We start from the raw sequence: 20,074 nt of genomic DNA on the forward strand, positions 1-20,074 counted from the left end.
TTTCTTCCTCCTCCTCCTCTTCCTTCTTCCTCTTCTTTCTTTCTTCCTCATCCTCTTTCTGTCTCTGTCTCTCTCTCACTATGTGTGTGTCTCTCTCTGTTTCTATTTCTCTCCTTCTACTTCTCTCTCTCTCTCTCTCCTTTCTCTTTCTCTCCCCTTCTGTCTGTCTGTCTCTTTCCTTCTCGTGTCATCCCAGAAAGTTTCTGTATAGGAAGTCTTTACAAGTCTCTTTCGATGAACTCCAAGAGTCCTAGATTGAGCTCTGGCAGGGACCTTGGAGATTAATGAGCTGAATTCTTTCATTTTACAAATAAGAGAGACCATAGTTTTGGATCTAGAGAAGTTAATTAATTCAATCCCCTCATTTTTCAGATGATAGAGGAGTAAAGTGAATTGTTAAAGCTCTATAACTGCTAAGATTTTAATCCCAGGCTTCTCCCTCCAACACTATTTCCAATGAAATGACGAAGTAAAATCTTAAAACTGCCATAGATTCTTGGACAGAATAAAGTGGGTATTCACAGGCTGGCAGGGCTGTGTGGCTATATGGTTAGAGACAGAAACCATGTAAACACCTCTCCATGGCTAAAATCCAAAATGCAAAATTTTTGTAAATGCTCACCGGAACTGATAATAATTTCTCCTCACATTATCATCACAATATTTACCTGTTTACATGCTGAATTTCCCCCAGTAGAATGTAAGTTCCTCAAGGGCAGGGACTACCAGTTTTTGGTTTTTGTTTTTGTTTTTTTGTCACCCCCAAGCCTATCACAGAGGAAGGGATTGATAAATGCTTATAAGATTAGCTCGGAATGGCTTGGATTTGGATAATAACTCACTACCTCACTGGATTTGTGGAAAGAAGGTGTTTTGTGAACCTTACAGAGTCATTAAAATGGGACCAGTTCATAAAATTACAGGACTATAGATCTTGGGATGAGAGGGTCTTCAGAAACCATTTAGTATAAACACTGTTTTACAAATGAGAAAACTGAGACCCACAGAAAGAAAAGTTACTTGTCAAAGGTATATAAGTGCTTGGTTGCAGACGAGGGATTTAAGCCCAAATTCCCGTGATTCTCAATCAGTTGCTCTTTCTAGTCTATCCCTCTTCCTCTATGTTATTTTTAAAAATGGAAGTGATCATTATTAGACTTGTTTGGGTTCCCTGGGAACCAGCGAGATGGGGGCCTAAGTGTTGGGATAAGGATTTTCTTCTCTATAAGGCCCTGGTATTGTTCAGAGGCAATGGACTTGTCCAGGTTCCAGGTCTCCTGGTCTCTTGGACCTGAGATAAGGGACATGGGGAAGTGATTGGGAACACGTGGGAAGGAGGGGAACCAAAAGGAAGTGGGCAGGTACCATGAAAGGGTATGGACTACATTGACTGGAGGAGTCTGGAGTTGCTGAGAAGTTTGATCCTACTCTGGAGGGCTTCTCTGAGCCACCCTCACTCAATCAGCTGCCATCAGAGACTAGTTGGAGGTAAGAGAGACCGAGGGAATCGAGAGACTGAGGGAAGCTTAGAAAGATGAGAGAGGCTGAGGGAGGCTTAAGGGAGGCTGAAGGAGGTGAAAGAGGTTGGGGGATGCTAAAGGAGGTAAGAAAGACTTAGGGAAGCTGAGGGAGGTGAGAGACCAAGGGAGGCTTGAGGTGAGGGTGGAGTAAGAAGAACTGAGGAAAGTGAGGGAGACAAAAGAAGATGAGGGAGACAAGGAAAGTTAAGATAGGCTGAGGAAGATCAAAGAGGCAAGAGAAATTGAGGGAAGCTAGGAAAGACTAAAGGAAGATGAGAGAAATCAGGGAGTCTGAAGAAGGCTGAGATCCCATTTCCTTCTTTACCGCCCCCCCTCTTTTTTTTGGACTGACAGAATCGAGTCCCATACTCACTGACTCCCTCCCCCTCCCTTGGTGTTCTTTCTCTGACTGTCAGGTCTTCTGTCTCATTCTTAGTTTCTCACTTCCCCTACTTCATGGTGCCTTGCTCTCTGCCCTCTCTGTATCTGTCTCAATAGCTTCCTTTCTCTCTTACTCTTCCACTTTTGTGTGTTGCACTTTCATTGTCTCCTATCTCTCACTGCTTCCCTATCTGCTTTCTCACATTCTATTTCTCCTTATTTTTCACCCTGTCTCTTGTCTCAATTTTTCTGTCTCCTTTATGTGTCTTTGTCTCTCTCTGTCTCAGTTTATTTTTCTGTCTCCTCTATGTATGTCTCTGTGTCAGTTTATTTTTCTGTCTCCTCTGTGTGTCTCTGTGTCAGTTTATTTTTCTGTCTCCTCTGTGTGTCTCTGTCTCAGTTTATTTTTCTGTCTCCTCTATGTGTCTCTGTCTCAGTTTATTTTTCTGTCTCCTCTATGTGTGTCTCTGTCTCAGTTTATTTTTCTGTCTCCTCTATGTGTGTCTCTGTCTCAGTTTATTTTTCTGTCTCCTCTATGTGCGTCTCTATCTCTCTCTGTCTCAGTTTATTTTTCTGTCTCCTCTATGTGCGTCTCTGTCTCTCCCTGTCTCAGTTTATTTTTCTGTCTCCTCTATGTGTGTCTCTGTCTCAATTTATTATTCTGTCTCCTCTATGTGTGTCTTTGTCTCTCTCTCTTTCTCCATCCCTCTCTCTGCAGGGACAAAACAGGAAGAAGGACTGTTGTCTTGCCCAATCCCCATCTGAAGCAGCTCATGGAAAGTGGCCACTTCTGAAATCAAGACCTTTCCTACCCACCTTCCCAAGTGATAAAAACATGACAAGAAGAGATCCAAGTGTCCAGAGTTCCACATCACCTGCCAGCATCATTCCAGAAGTGGTACCCAGGACATTGGGTAGAATTTGTTTGGCCACATGACTCAGGTTCCACCTTCTGTTCTTCCTCACTCATTCAAAGCTCATCCAAAAGGCCAACTCAATGCTTCATGAACATCGTTCAAAGGCCAAGGGCAAGTCTAGCTGACCTGGAGACCCCCCTTCCCCAAACTGGGATTTTTAATTGGTATCGACCGGGAGTTCCCGGCTTCTGGGTGATAGCAAAAAGAGCTAGCCTGGCTTTCTAGCTCAATGATATTCAGAGGGATTTGCCATTTTCTCTGTCTCCAGTTACATGATAGGGGAGAATCCCAGAACTCTGGTCATAGCTTTAACATGGAACATCTGGGAGTCCTCAGCAAAGCAAAATCCTCTTCCTATATTTACTTCACAGAATCATGGGTTTATAAGATCCTAAATATAGAACGAGAAGGGTCAGATGGGGAAACTGAGACCTAGGTCTCATGGGATGATAAGATCATATCTAGAACAGGAAGGGCCCTCAGAGGCCATCTAATCCAACCCCCTCATTTACAGATGGTTGACCTAAGGCCCAGATCTCATGGGATGCTAAGATCTTCTATCTAGAACAGGAAGGGTTCATCTGATCCGACTCTTTAATTTTACAAGTGAGGTAACTGATTCCCATGAAGTGAGTTGCTCAAGGTCACATAATAGTGTTACAGGCAGAATTTAAACCCAGGTCCTCTCAGTCTTAGAACCGAAAAGTTTATCAAATCCTCCAATCCAAGAATCTCTTTTGTTTGTCTGGAAGAGTCTTTGAGGGAAGACTTCTAGTGATGGAAAACCTCCCAAGAAGTCCAATTCCTTTTTTTCAGAGTCAGTTATTAGAACATTATTTCCTGACAACAAGTCAACATTTTCTCCCTCGTCTCTCTAGGACCAAGCAGAAGAAGGCTAACTGCTCTTCCAAAGATAATTCTTCTATTAACTGAAATTCATCATCACCATCATATCTAGTATCTATATAATATTTTAAAGTTTACAAATCACTTTACAAACTTTTTGTTTTCCAAATATAACAACAAATAGATGTTACTATTGTCTTCATTTTACAGATAAGGAAACTGAGACCTAAAAAAGTTAAATGAATTGCACAAGGTCATACAGGCAGGATTTGAACTTGGGACATCAATCTATCCACTCTGCCACTTAGGTCATTTAAAATGGATATTGTGAGCATCTGGGAATGGACCTACTCTTCCAAGGGGATTCTGGCAAGGCAATCAAGCCATAAAAGGATCGGCTTCTTCCTGGTTCTGAGGACTTTGCTTCCACTGACTCCCCCCACATAAAGTAAAGCGGGTTGGACACCATGACTTTTTTTTTTCTTTTTTTGCTGAGGCATTTGGAGTTAAGTGACTTGCCCAGGGTCACACAGCCAGGAAGTGTTAAGTGTCTGAGACCAGATTTGAATAGGGCTGGTGCTCTATCCACTGCCCCAACTCCATGACTTCTAAGGTCCCTTCAGTTCCTGATCTATAAGGATTCTCATTTATGAAGTAAGGCATTGGACAACAACTCCCCAATTATTGACTCTTGGAAAATTTCTGGTCAGGCATTAGAGGTCAGCTGTAATTGTTTGCTTATCTGATCCCTCTCAGGCTCCCTTGGGCTTGTGACATTCATTAAGGGCTGCATAATGGGTTGTAATTTAACAAGCAATGCCCAGGGCTAGAAGGGACCTTGGAGGAGAACAAGGGTAACCTTTACCAGAACAAGAAACCTGTGACAAAATGTTTACCGACTACTGGTTGGGCACATCCAATGGGAAGGATCCTACCACCTCCTAAGGGCCCTATTCCATTAAACGGGAGCTTTGTCAGCTTTTTCCTTTCCATCACTTCTAAGTTGTCTCTGTACCTGGGCCACCTTCTGGGGCTAAGCTAACCAAAGCTAGTGCCTCTTGCACATGAGAATCCTTTAAATACTTGAAAGACAATGATCACCAATTCTGATGGACATGGCTCTCTTCAACAATGAGATGAACCAAATTAGTTCCAATAGAGTAGTAATGAACTGAACCAGCTACACCCAAGGAAAGAACTCTGGGAGATGACTATGAACCACTACATAGAATTCCCAATCCCTCTATCTTTGTCCGCCTGCACTTTTGATTTCCTTCACAGGCAAATTGTACAATATTTCAAAGCCTGATTCTTTTTGTACAGCAAAATAACCGTTTGCACATGTATACGTATAGTGTATTTAACTTATACCTTAACATATTTAACATGTGGGGAAGGAGGGGAAAAGTTGGAAAAAAAGGTCTTGCAATTGTTAATGCTGAAAAATCTTGTAAATAAAAAGCTATAATTTAAAAAGAAAAAAAAAAGAAAGACAATGATCACATCCTCTTAAGTCTTTTTTTTTCCTCTAGAAAACACTCCCAATTTCTTCAGCAGATTTAGTGCCCATGGTGTGATCCCAAAGTCTGAAATTCTGTCACCCTGAGGGCGAACTTCTATAGGCTCCTCAGTTTGTTAACATCCTTCTATTATGTGATACCCAGAAGCGTGGAACACAACATACTTGATACAGCCTGCCAAGCAGAAGACAACTAGTGATGATGACCTTCCTAGCAATCATGGCTAGAAGGGAATGAGGAAACTGAGGTCCAGATAGATAAAATTACTTAGAATCATAGATTCATAATTTGATGGGCCTCAGGCTTGTCTAGCCCCCTCATTTTAGAGATGAGAAAACTGAGTTAAGTGAGTTAGACAAGATCATATAAATAGTGGGTGGCAAAGGCAAATTTTGAATCCACTTTTTCTGACTTTGAAGAAAACATTCTCAACACTATAGTATATAACACTATCTCCACCCCTACCTCATTTAATAGGTGAGAAAGCTGAACATTCAGAGAGGGTGGAGTGACCTGCCAACAAAGCTAAAAACAGCCAGGATTCTGTTGTATTACAGTGGCCTCCCTATCACTCTGTATCTGCTACCCCACCCTACCTCTCATCAGCTGACTAACAGAATATATTTTCAGGAAGTAGCCCTGATAACCAAGATATAGGATCTGACAAGATAACAAATGACTGTCCACCATTCCTCTCAGCGTTAGGCCCACAGACTGGCCCTGAGCCCAAGAAGGTGCTTGCTTTATGCTTTATACAGATCTCCAGCGTCATTTAAGTTCCAGGTTGTCTGGAGTAACCTTGAACGAATCAAACCATTTCTCTAGGCCTTAGCTTCTACACTTGCAAAATGGCAGTGATGATCCTCATCACTGGCTAGAGAGCCATTGTACTAATCCTACGTCTGACACGCATGGAGACTTTGGACAAGTAACTTCCTCCTCCCAGTGTTCCAGGCAGCTCCCTGAGGTCAAATGCAAGGCAGGTGCCAACCTTTACTGGCAAAGGGAGTTTCCTATCCCTACCCATCTCACAGGACTGGAATGAGACTCAAGAGAAAGGGGGAAAGTATGCAACAAACAGTTGGCACAGAGGATAGAATTCCAGGTCTGGAGTTAGGAAGTCCTATGTTCAAATTCTGCCTCAGACACCTGCTAGTTGTGTGACTCTAAGCTAGTCATTTCATTCTATGTGCCTCAGTCTTCTCATCTGTAAAATGACCTAGAAAAGGAAATGGGAAATCACTCCAGCATCTCTATAAGACTTGACTAAATAATCAACTAAATAACTAAATGAACAAAATAACTAAATAGTGAATAAAATTAAATAAGTAAATAATGAATAAACTAAAAAGTAAATAACGAGTAAAATAACTAAATAATAAATGAATAATCAACTAAATAACAAAAAAGTACATTGTAACCATAAAACACTACACAAATGTGAGCTATCATTATAATTGCTACTTGATTATTTTTTGTAATATATGTATTACTTGTATTTTGTGTGTTATTTGGTGACTAAATTTGATGATGTATTTTTGTGCATGGATGCTGCTCTTACGAAGGCTCGTTGTCTCTGTTCTCTCCCTGTGAGTTTCTTGTCTATAACCTTCCATAAATTCTTTTTTTTTTTTTTGATGTTCTGCCTCACCTAGGCAACAGTTTTATTTTATTTTATTTTCATAAATTCTTAATAGAGAATAGGTTCAACAGAGTAGAAACCTTCCATTCCTTTGTCTAAACTAAGACAGCTCTTACTACCTTGGTTCCTGTTGTCTAGCTTTCTCACTAAAGAATGATGATTAGAGCTCATATCAATCAATAAGCACTTATTAAGCACCTACTATGTGTCAGGCACTGTGCTACCTGCTGGGTTACCAAAAAAAAGACAAAAACAGCCCTTTCTCTCAAAAAACTTACAATATGTTACAGCTTACAAAGTCCTTCCCCCAAGATGATTTTGCAAGGTAGGAAATACAATTATAATGACACTCATTTTATGAATAAGTTACCTGAACCTTATGAAAGAGAAATGATCTACAATATAATCGAGAGGAGGAAGGGACTTTAGCAATCACCAGATCCAATATTCTAATTTTTCAAATAAGGAAACTGAGGTCCAGAAAAGGGAAATGACTTCTTCATGTCCAGCAGGGGACAAGATAAGATTCAAATTCAAACTATGTGGTTTCCAATCCCCTGATCTGTTCATCATGCCTTGCTTCTTGTCCTTGCCCAAGGACACACAGTAACTATCAGACCTGTTTTTCTTTTTTTTTTTTCCTTTCTTTTTTTATAATAGCCTTTTATTTTTCCAAATACATGCAAAGATAGCTTTCGACATTCACCTTTGCAAAACCTTGTGTTCTGAATTTTTCTCCCTCCCTAAACATGTACAATTCTTCTGAACATATTTCCATATTCATCATGTTGCATAAGAAAAATCGGACCAAAAAAACAAGCAAACAAATAATAACAATAACGACAAAGGTGAAAATGCTATGCTTTTATCCACATTCCATCTCCTTAGTTCTCTCTGGATGAAGATGGTTCTTTCTATCATAAAACTATTGGAATTGCCTTAAATCACTTCACTGTTAAAAAGAGCCAACAGATCTGTTTTTTTTAATGTAGTCTTTGAACTCTGGGTCCATCATTCTCCTTTTTTCGTCACATATGTCCTTGATGGAGTCGTTATCATCATTTATTAGGGATCTCTCTCTCACATATGGCTATAAGTCCTCATAGGATAGTTTGAGGAATAAGTTGATAAGATCCTCTTTTTTGAGCTGCAAGGATCCTTTAAGATCAGTGAATCCAACTTTCTTTATTTATAGATAAGAAAATTGAGAGAAGGCAAACAAACAGCAGGAGACAAGTCTTTGGAATCCTTCCTCCTAGCAGTGATTTCCCCTCTAATACTACCTGCTTTCAGGCCACTCTACTCTAAAGTCAGGTGACCTTGAACAAAGCAGTTCTCACTGAGCCTCAGTTTCCTCAATTGTAAAGTGAGGTATTAGAATTAGAGGAGGTGATCTTAATCTTCATCCGCCCCCTTGACATTCTGGTGAAACCTACGATTCCCTTCTCGAGATCGTGTTGTTAAATGCTTGACATAATATACACATAGAATAATGGAGGAGATGAATTTTAATGAAATGCAGTTAACAAAATATATAATTTATAAATATATTCATAAAACAACAAAATATAGATATACAATAATACATAACTATATAATATGCATTATATAAGTAAATATATTCTATAAATTTTTAATAAATATAACAGATTGCATAGATTATCTAGAAACATAATTAATATTACATAAATATAATTATATATAATGCATGTTATCTATAAATAGATCTCAGGTCAAGAACCCCTGGGATCTGTGTATTCCCTTCTAACTAACAATCTGCAATTCTGTGATGTTATGACTAAGTCAGATGAGAAGGACTGAGAAGTTCTAGTACAGAACATGCCCCGTTTCATCATGTGATCTAAAGCAAATCACTCCCTTTCTCTGGGCCTCAGTTTCCCTCATTTATAAAATTAGGGGAATGTGATGAAAGTGCTCTTTAGCCCCTTTCATCTACAAATCATAGGGTCTCTTTGGATCGCAAGGGTCACTGGACCACAAGGTCCACAGTTATTCTCCGCCTCTCACAATGCCATCTGGTCCCTTCTACCTTCCTCATCCCAGAAGTAGCTTCAGAATCCATAGCCTTGTTGCCTTGCACATGATTAACTCTTAATCAAAACTTCTTGAATTAAATTGACTCAGTACCCAGACCATTGACCAAACAAAGCCCTATCTGAGTCCTGCTCCAAAATCTCTTTCATCACAAGGGCTTGGTGTTTCTGAATCGAAAGCATTGGGGTCCCCTAGGCTGCTGGTGTCTGAGCAGTGATGTCAAGTGAGAAAGGAGGAGGTGGCTTCTTTAAAAAAAAAAAAAAAAAAAAAAGGCCCAGGGCTCATGTGCATACAAAATATGGGAAACTCCCTCAAATTGGTGCTACTTCCTTATCCATCCTGCCCCCTCCCCCTTCTAAGTTGAAGTTTCCTCTTTGTGACTTTTTTCCCCTTCAGGTCTACCCTCAATAGCTTTATAGTATACTATAATAGCATTTCTTTAGATTATGTTTTACATATGTTCTTTCACATGTACTCAATTCTGAATCAGGTAAGACTAATACTATCATGCCCATTTTAGAGATGGGGAAAGTAAAGTTCAGAGAGGCAATGTAATATAATGTAAAGGATCCTAGATTTGCAGTTATAATTTTTATCCAGTGTCAGTCATAAGTAACTACGTTATGACCCCAGGGAAGTCAGTTCTGGTCTCTGGGTCTCAATTTATTCATCTGTAAAATGGGAATCATTGTAGAATCTACCTCATAGAATTGTTTAAAAATCAAGTGCTATCATGAATGTGTGGGGCTTCAAATACTATAGAGATCCCAGAAGTGATTTTTGTAATGCCAATGCATTGCCTATAATAAATATTTAATAGATGCTTTCTCATTCATACATTCATCATATTCCATTTTCATCTATATTTACTGTTTTGTTTTATTATTGTTATTAGCTATGTTGCCTGGAGTAAAGTTTTAGATTGGAATAGATTGGATTGAGCCAGGTTGGATTGGATTGAATTGAATTGCTCTGAACTGGATTGGAGAAGACTGGATCGCAATTGGACCAGACTGCATTGGACTAGACTAGGTTGACTTGGACTGAACTGGAATGGATTGAATTGCATTGGATTGGACTGGTTTAGATTAAATTGAACTGCATTGAATTGATCTGGACTGGATTGCAATTGAACTAAACTAGATTGACTTGGACTAGACTGGACTTTATTGGACTGGAATGGATTGAATTGCATTGGACTGGACTAGTTTGGATTTGACTACATTCACTTGAACTAGATTGGATTGGACTGAATTAAATTGATTTAGACTGGGATGGGCTGAATTGGGCTGCACTGAATTGATCTGGACTGGTCTCATTTGGATCGGACTACATTGGACTAGATAGAACTGGACTGGAATGGGTTGAATTGCATTGAATTGGACTTGACTGCATTGGACTAGATTACATTGATTTGGATTGGATTAGATTAGACTGGATTGAACTGGTTTGGACTAGATTGGACTGGATTGATCTGGACTGTATTAGAGTGACTAGTCTCAACTGGACTAGACTGCATTGGACTAGATTGGATTGGATAGAAGTGGACTGGATTAGAATGGGCTGAATTGGACTAGACTGAATTCGACTAGATTACACTAATTTGAACTGGATTAGATTAGACTGGATTGTTGGTTTGGACTAAATTGGACGCCACTAAACTAGACTAATTGAACTGGACTATTCTAGACTGGATTGAACCAAATTAGACCAGATTGGATTAGACTAGATTAAATTGAATTGGATTGGACTGAGGAGTATAAACTCAGAAAGGTCACAAAGCTTTCTCAGGGTCCCACAGCTATCCCAGAGTCAGAGCCCATTTTCTGATTCAGGCTTTCTGGCTCTTTGTGTGATGATTTTCCTATATGATACAAGGCAGTCATAGCCATAAACGTCCCTCCCACCTCTGACCTCTTCCGTGATCAGTGCTCTTTTCCAGGTCAGTAAGTGGGGGGGATTTTTTTCCTCTCTACCCATCTTCCCCTTTGAGCTAACTTTCCTCTGAAGGCTTGATCAGAGCAACTGAAATAGAACGAGCCATATGACTTGCTGGAAATAAACGTGCCGAGGCACTGTTTATACCCTTTACAAACCTCATAAACATTGAATTTAGATTGCTCCCCCTTCCATAACATAGAAGGAAACTCCCAGAATTGCTAAACTATGTTTTAGTTCCTTATCTAAAATCTCCAAATGTTCATCGAGCATTTTTTTTTAAATCCTAGATTCTATGTTTGAGCTAAGAGAAATAATTGACTTCATGAAACCCAACCTCAATGTTTTACAGATGGGGATACTGCAGCCAAGACAAATTCAATGACTGGCTCAAGGTAATGAAACCAGCTAGGGGCTGAGCTGGAAAGGGCACTAGGACTTTGGAGCCAACAATTGCCTGCCTCTACACTTGGGCTTTTTTTCTTCTTCTTTTTTTTTTTTTTTTTGGCTGAGGCAATTGGGGTTAAGTGACTTGCCCAGGATCACACATCTAGGAAATATTAAGTGTCTGAGGTCAGATTTGAACTCATGTCCTCCTGACTTCAGGGCTGGTACTCTATCCACTACACCATCTAGCTATTCCTCTTTTTCACATTCTAATCTGCTCTTTGCAGCATCGATATGCAATCCCGAGCCCCATAAATGGACTTCTTTTTTATCCCTAAGGCTTTTATTCACATTGCCATGAGACTTCTCACTCTGGACCAGCCAGAAAGGAGACCACATATCCCCAGTGTTGCTCAACATTCATCCTTTTCACACACCAGCCTCCATGCTTTTCCTCACATGTGACATTTCATCTCTCCTCTCCAAATGTTTGCGCAGATTGTCCTTCATACCTAGAATGCACCCCCTTCCTCCTGGCTGCTTCTTAAAATCTCTAATTTGCTTCAAAGATCTGCTCAAATGTCACTTTTGCCAGGAAACTTTTCCTGATATTCCTAGTCCTTTCCCAAACTATCCTATAAGTATCCTATACACACCTATATGTGTATTTGCTATTCCCCAATAGACTATAAGCTCCTTGAGGGCAAGAACTGTTTCACTTTCGTATTTCTATCCCTTCTGTGTACCTGACACATAGTAGATTCTTCAGAAATGCTTACGCTACCCATTGGTGCTACCCATCACCGCTAAGCTGAGATCATAGAATGTTAGAAACTGAAGATCCCTTATAGAGGATCCATTTCTCTTCTTTCATCTTCTAGAAGGGAAACAGAGGAAGACAGATGCTAATTAAAAGTAGTTCTAGACATAGAACCCGAATCTCTTGATCTTAGACTCAGTGTCCTTCTCCAAGTCAATATTTTCTCCCTTTTAAATATTCTTTCTTTTAGTCATGGCTAACCGTTCCTCCAAAGGCTTGATGGAAACAACTGAAATACAAAGAGCTACATGACAGACCCTTTGGGCTTCTCTAACCAAGAAGAGGGGCAGAAGTGGGAAGAGTGTATGTGGCCACCCTGCGTCATATAGTTAATAGAGCAAATTCATCCATTCTTCCATTTTCTCTCATCCCTCAAAAACCTGCTAAAAGGAAGAGGGAGGAAGGACTCCATAAACACACAAACATAATATTTGATTTCTCTTGAATGAGATAAGTAATTTCGCATCCTCAGATCTTAAGATCTGGATCTTGGAAGTCAATTAGTCCAGTCTCCCTCCCAAGGAAGCATCTACTCAATAGCCTCCCTGATAAGAGTTGTGTCAATGAGTTGGGGACAATGTGGCGTAGTAGAAACCCTTTTCTTTTATACCAGAGAGGGACTCAGTATCTTCCAAAGCAAGATATTCCAATGGGCAACTCAACTGGCAGGAAGTCCTTTCTTCTATTGATCTTAAATCTGTCTCCTTGTAAGTTCCTCAGTTCTCATTCAAGATAAATTGCAAGGGAATTCCCATGGTCCAAGAGGCACTTTGGGAGGTTGGAGTGGGGAGGACAGAATTTGATGTATTAGAAAGATCTCTGGCTCCAGGGTCAAAGGACATGGATGTTTATTATCCGTCTGACTTTAGGTAGACCATTTGCTTCAATTTCCTCATCAAGAAACAAAGGGATTGTATGAGATGGTCTCCAAGGTCCCTTTCAGCTCCAAACCCATGACCCTAGAATCCCATGAGAGGCAACAGTCACCCTCTGGGAATTGCGGATCTGACTCCAACTTGAGGCGACATTCGATAATCCCTACATCCCTGACTCAGAGTAGCAACGATCAGAACTAGGACCAGAGCAGAAGGGTCACAACAAAAGAATATCTGAAAAGACCAAGTTATATCATTTGATATGATGCAGGTTTTTTTTATTATGAGGCAGAGAAAATAGTGATGAGATTAATAAGTCTAAAGGATCCTACAGCTAAGACTGGAGATCATCTAGTTCAACCATTTCATTTGGCATATGGGAAACTGAGGCTCAGAGCAAGGGTATGACTTGCCCAGAGTCATACTGCTAGTAAGTGACTAAGGCAAGATTTGAACTCAGATCTCCTGATTTTACATCCAATGTGCTAGCTACCACATCATGTACCTGCTTAATGATGACATCTCTCTGGATCTCAATAAGGAAGGGACTAGAAACCATGACATGAAAAGATTAAAAGAAAGAACAGATAAGGCTTAGCCATATTGGAAGTTGAAGGGGAAGAACTATCTTCCAATCAGAGCTGTCACAAAGTGCTGTCTTTTGAGGTAGTGAGCTCCCTGTCTGTAATGTTATTCAAGAAGAGGTTGGATAAACACTTTTCATGAATATTTGAGAGGAACTTTTTTTCCCTACATCCAACCTGGAATAGATTGTGTCTCTTCCAGCTCTGAGATTCTATGAGTTCTTTGCTTCATTTTTATACATGAGATCTCACTGAACAGAAGTTTCCTCTAGAGTTTGGCCCAAAGCACCTCTTTAAGGTCCCTAGAATAGAAATATAGAGAGACTTCCTATGTGAGTGATTGCAACATCTGGAAGGAATCTTGAGGGCTAAAATAGAAATAATCCCAGGCCAGAAAGAGACAATGTACACAAATGAACCTCAGATCTTTCTTCAAGAAGACGTGGGTTAGAATTCTACTTTAAACACACTCTCTAGCTGTGTGACACTCTGAACCTCAGTGTCTTCCATCTGTAAAATGGGCTCCTAAAAGCAATGTATAAATCAGCAATGTAGTCAGTCTCCAAAATACTAACATCATTTTAGTCTGTATTATAGGGAGCATAATGGCCAGGACAAAACAGAGAATGGACCTTCTATATTCTACTGGGGTCAGATCATACCAAGAACCACAGGACTGGCCATGAATAAGAAGGAGAAACTCTACCGCCATGTCGTCAAAGGAATATCCAAGGATTAGTAGAAAGAACTGGGTGTTTAGCTTAGAGAAGACTTAGGGCCCTGGCTTCAAGTGTCCATAAGACTAGTACATAGAATAGGGATTAATTTCATTCTGCTGGACCCAGAGGGCAAAAATAGAATCTGCCAATCAGATGCAAATATGAAAAAACTTTCTAATGATTATATCAACCCCAAAGTAGAATCGCCTAGCTCTGTTAAGCAAGGAAGGCAGCTAGGTGGCGCTGTAGGGGATAGAGGTGCCAGGACTGGAGTCAGGAAGACTCATTCTCCCGAGTTCAAATCCAGCCTTAGACACTTAGTAGACCCTGGGCAAATCACTTCACCCCCTTTGCCTCAGCTTCCTCAGCTGTAAAATGAGCCAGAGGAGGAAAGAACAAGCCATTCTTGTATCTCTGCCAAGAAAAACCCAATTGGGATTGACTGACTGATTAAATATAAGCAATGAAGTCTCCATTAGATGAAGATTGTTATAAAGGGGATTCCAGTTCATGACAGGCTGGGTTAGACTTCTGAGGATTCTTTCTCAGTCAGATTCTGTGAATTAGTGGGCCGAGGGAACTTAAAAATTTTCTAGTCCACCATTTTCATTTTACAGGTGGGGAAACTGAGTCCAGAGAGGTTATCCCAAGCTTACACAGCTAGTCAATGGATAATATAGTATGCAAATTCAGTTTGACTCCAGAGCCAGGTATATACACTGTATCACCTAGTCTTGATCGGATTAAATTCTCCTTCCCTCACACAGAGCTCTTGAGTTTGTCCCGTTCTCCCTTCCCAGAAGGTCCCCTCCCTCTCCGAGTACTCACACTGTGGGAATATATTCTCCAGGAAAGGCATTGGTGGTGTAGCTGATGAGGAGGCAGGTTTTACCCACAGCTCTGAAATGAAGAAGAGACAAAGAAGACGTTCAGTGGTTTCCACTTTGTATTTCCCTTCCCATAGAAGATGCAGTCCTCCCATAGGACCTGATATCTAGCCACTGCTTATTCCCCCTTAAGTCAATCACACCAGATTAGGTACAGGGAACCAACTGGAAGCTTACCCTACTTTCTGTAGGGCTCCATATTCCTTCTCTTTCTCTGAATAGTGGAATAGGAAAAACACTTGAGAACCAAGAGTGTTGGATCTGGTCTTTCTTCTGCCACAAGTTCACTTTGAGTAAGACCTTCTACAAGTCACCTCTCTGCTCTGAGTCTCAGTGTCCCCATATGTAAAATGAGAGATTTGGAACTGATAGTGTCTCCCAGCTGCTATTCCTTATTCTAAGATCTTCTCAATTCTAATATTTCCTATTTTCAGGGCCCTCCCACCATTGATGTTTTGTGTTCCAAGATCCCTCCAAGTTCTGACATTCTAAGGTTCTATGATCAAAGATTACATGACGAATCCCATAATGGCTTCCTTGAACCACCTCTCCCATCCCTTTCTGTTTTTCCCATTTCTTTTCCTTGGGTCTAAGCCTCCTGCTTCTGTGATGTGCTCAGGCCCATCCAGTTTGTAATCCAAACTATAAAGAGTAGGAGGAGAAAGAAGGCACTGAGAAGCACACCTGAGCTGGGGGTGGGAGGAATGGGGGTTTTCCTAGGTCAGGTGCAAGGTAAAGACCAGCCTCCACATTAACTTCCTGTCTAGGGACCAATTTACTTGTAAAGTTTCCTTTTCTTCCTATCCCTGTCTGGTTCAGTTTCTTTTCCCTGGGGGCCCCCTTCTCCCCTCCCCATTTTGAATAAGAGGAGGGCTTGGCTCACCAACTTCCGCTGAAAAACCAGTTCAGAGAAGTAACGAGGGGGAAAAGGAGGGGGAAGGGATCAGTGTAGATCATACCCTAGCACCATTAACTCTCCAAGTGCCAATTAGGGACCAGACTAGGTCTTCTTCACCTGTACAGAATCCTCCCCAACCAGTTCAAAAAAGTGCCTCCAAGTTTGGGTCAGCAGACTTATTTGGAGGTCCAGCCTCGGCCACTGTGTTTGTGTGTGACCTTGAACAAGTAACCCTGGGCTTTAAGTTCCTCACCTGTAATACCAAGGAGTTAAAAGATTTCTTCTCAGCTCTGACATTTCAATAATCTTTGCTCTGACATTACATTTTCTAAGATCTCTCCTAGCGCAGACATTCAAGGTACTAAGATCTAACACTAGCATTCTATGTTCTAAGTTCCCAATCCTTCTCAGTTCCAATCCTCCACCCTACCTCTGACCTTCTGTGTTCTGGGGGCCTTCCCAGGTCTGCTATTCCACATTCCAAGAACTTCTCCCAGCTCTATCATTCTACTTTCTAAGACCATATCCCAGCTCTAATATTATTCAGGATTCTAGGATCCCTCCTAACTAGCATTCTATGCTGTAAATTCCCAACCCTTCTTCTAGGATCCATCCTTCCATCTTACCTCTGACCTTCTGTGTTCTGAAGGCCTTCCCAGTTCTGCCATTCCACATCCCAAGGCCATTTCCCAGCTCTAATATTATTCAGGGTTCTAGGATCCCTCCTAACTCTAGCATTCTATGCTCCAAGTTCCCAACCCTTCTTTTAGGTTCCACCCTTCCATCCTATCTCTGACCTTCTGCGTTCTGAGGGCCTTCCCATGTCTGCCATTCCACATTCCAAGGTTCTCTCCCAGCTCTACGTTCCTGTCTTACATGGAGTCTGTTTCTCCCCATCTCTTCCCTATACAAAATGTCACATCCTGGTCTTCTTAGAAAACAAACAAACAAACCCTAGAGATAAAAGGGTCATCACTTTGCAGAAAAGAAAGTGGAGACCTTGGGGAGATGATCTATTCGAGATCATACCAGGAAGAGTTAGAGCCAGAATCCCAGTAGAGGGTAACAGAAAGTCAGTCAGAAGTTTTAATATCTGAAGAAAACATAAGAGTCTTCCCCTCCACCCCATCTTTATCTCACAAAGAAATAAAAAAATCAGATAATTCCAATAACTTGTCCAAGGTTGAAAAGGTTGCAAGTAACAGAGATCACAGGCAAAAAGCTTTTAGGTTTAGAACTTCCTGGGGTCATGAAAATCATCTAACCTAAGACTTTTTTTTTTTTTTTTACACAGATAAGGAAACTGAGGTCTAGAAATATTATAGTACCATGGCTTTGCAGCTGGAAGGATCCCCAAAGATCTGAGAGACCACCCCCTTTATTTTGCAGAAGAAGCTCAGAGGGACTTGCCCAATGTCATATAACTAATAACCGACTCCAGGTCCAGTACTCAGTGAGATTTGAACCACATTTACATTTCAGGACTCAGTCTACACAACTTTGAATTTCTTCTCATATTAACGTTCATATCGATCAAGGTTCTCTCACCCCAACCAACAAGATCCCAATATGGCGGTGGGAACAAATAGAGGTCTCGTCATGGCCATCATTTCCCCAGAGATGGGAGAAGGGAAACCATCTTCCGGCCTACCAATGCTTCAAGTTGCTTCAAGGATGCACCAACGCCCATGATGCTGAGCTCAGTATAGGTACAGAATCTTAGCCCCACCCTACCCTCCGGCCCCATTCCTTCAACAGATTTAGGGTGGGGGCAGTATGACGAAGGTGAGCTATAATAGCCCAAACCACCCTATCCCACCCAGAAGATTTCTGTCACAGAGAGAGGACGCATGAGTTTTTACAGCTGTTCCCCATCAGCTTCTAAGTTCTAGAAGGCACAGAATGCTCTTGGGGTAAAGGGAAAGGGACGGGGGAAGAAGCTGGCAAGAGAAACACAGACCAGAAAAACAATTTAACGTTGGTAACCTGCCCCAACCTTCGCCCCGGGGAAGATGCCCCCAGCACTTGGGCCAGAAGCAAAGCAAGATACCTACCCATCTCCCACCACCACACATTTGATAGCCTGCATGTTCTCTGGGCTCCTGGAGATGTTGAGGTGAGAAGAAAGGAGAAGGCTGACTCCTCCCGGATAGCCAAGGAATGAGGGAAGCAACCTCCCGAGGAGAGGGACAGAGAGAAGGAGCAAAAATAATAATTAACAGGTTGGTAGTTTGGCAGGTCGTTGAAGAGCAGTGGGGGGAAGCGGAAGGGGAACTGACTTACTCAATCGGCCGCCTCCCCCGCCCCCCAGCTCCAGCCACCGTTTGTAGGAGGCGGGGCGTGTGGTTTGAAAGAGAAGGTTGGGCCCCTTTGGGTGGCTGGGAGCCCCAGAGCTCCAGAGCACCTTAAAAGAAGGTCACCTTGGTAAAGTAAATGGTGGAGCTGCTGCTGATCCTGCGGAGCAGCCAATTTTATGGCTCCTGGTTTTTTTTTTTGTTGTTGTTTTAATTTAGCACCTGTTATGCATGAAAGGTGGCCCCTCCTTACCTCTACTGTACAGAACCTTTCTCCTTCTTTAGACACAATTTCAGCATTATTTTCTGCAGAAAACATCTCTTGATCTCCCCAAATTACAAAGTTACCCAGTGACCTCATATTTATTCTCCTAGTGCTGGAGCCAACTCAAACAGAAAGTCGATTGTTAAAATCTGAGTGAGTATTTACACCTGGGAAATCCCCAAATGCTACAACATCAGATCTCGATTTATCTTTTTGCTGATTGACTAGACTTAAGAAAGTAATGGAGAAAAAGTTAGGGCAGATTAAAAGTCAAAGCATGATCTGGCTTTCCACAAGGTGTGCAGGGGTCCTCAAACTATAGCCCGAAGGCCAGATTCAGCAGCTGAGGACGATTATCCCCCTCACCCAGGGCTATGAAGTTTCTTTATTTAAAGGCCCACAAAACAAAACAAACTCCCTTTCATTATGGCGCCCGTGACCAATGTTTTCTAGCTTGCAGAGCTTCCCTTGCCATCATAAGACAAAGAGGGGAAACAGTGTCATAGAGTTCGGAGCTTGTCCAACTTTGTATTATAGAAGCAGAACTGAAGCCCAGATAGAGCAAGGGATAAACCAACACTCACAGAGCCTTGAATTATAGGCTTTCTTTCAGTACATCAGGGCAACCTTCAAAGCAAATGAAGAAACCCAGTGGAGCCATAATTAGTACAAGGCCAATGAAACTGTGTCCCAGGGTGCTGACATCCAGTTGGGGTAAGTTTCCTACTCCAACAGTCTGAGGGACAGTGAACTGGCCCCCTATTTAAAAAGTTTGAGGACCCCTAGAGAGTTGATTTTTTAAAAAAAATTTTTATTAAAGCTTTTTATTTTTCAAAACTTCAACATTAACCCTTGCAAAACCCTGTGCTCCAATTTTCCCCCTTTTCCCTCACACCATCCCCTAGATGGCAAGTAGTCCCATATATGTTAAACATGGTAGAAATATGTTAAATCCAATAGATGCATACACATACAATTATCATGTCACAGATGAGAAAAAAAAGAAGCAAAATAAAATGCAAGCAAACAACAACAAAAAGAGTGAAAATGCTATGTGTGAACAACACTCAGTTCCCACAATCCTTTCTCTGGGTGTAGATGGCTCTCTTCATCATTGAATAATAGGAACTGGTTCGAACCAGGGAGTTGATTGTTAAACAGATACCCAGACACACTCTGGTTATAATGACTATATTTGTATATCATCTCCCAAACAGGGAGAGATATTTTGTTCTTTGTCCCTGAACCCCCTGCCCCAAGCAGAGCCCTTTGTATTTCATAAATGTTTATAGATTGCTGGTTTGATTGAAAGGATTCCTGTTCGATAATAGTTTAGAATGGATGCCTTCTAAGGGTCCTTACAATTTGGAGATTCTAGGATTTTATGAAATATCAGAAGTTTCTGTCTTCTTTCTTGGACTTTTTTTTCCTCATTAGTAAAAGGAAAGACCAAACTCCCTTTCATTATGGTGCCGTGACCAATGTTTCCTAGCTTCCAGAGCTTCCCTTTCCATCATAAGACAAAG

At 41.2% G+C, this 20,074-nt stretch overlaps 1 protein-coding gene across 1 annotated transcript in view; it reads right to left on the reverse strand.

Annotated features, from left to right (window-relative positions):
- The window catches only part of RAC2 (Rac family small GTPase 2), a 38,248-nt gene extending 20,006 nt beyond the window's left edge, over window positions 1–18,242 (reverse strand). Inside the window, exons 1-2 of the mRNA XM_051961788.1 lie at window positions 18,044–18,242; window positions 15,033–15,104 (exon numbers count right to left, since the gene is read on the reverse strand). Of these exons, the coding sequence (XP_051817748.1) occupies window positions 15,033–15,104; window positions 18,044–18,078 (107 nt within the window). The 5' untranslated portion in view covers window positions 18,079–18,242. The remainder of the gene's footprint in view (window positions 1–15,032; window positions 15,105–18,043) is intronic.
- Between the last annotated feature and the right edge of the window lie 1,832 nt (window positions 18,243–20,074).

Source organism: Antechinus flavipes, chromosome 5 (genome assembly GCF_016432865.1).
Source record: "Antechinus flavipes isolate AdamAnt ecotype Samford, QLD, Australia chromosome 5, AdamAnt_v2, whole genome shotgun sequence".
Lineage (NCBI taxonomy): Eukaryota > Metazoa > Chordata > Mammalia > Dasyuromorphia > Dasyuridae > Antechinus > Antechinus flavipes.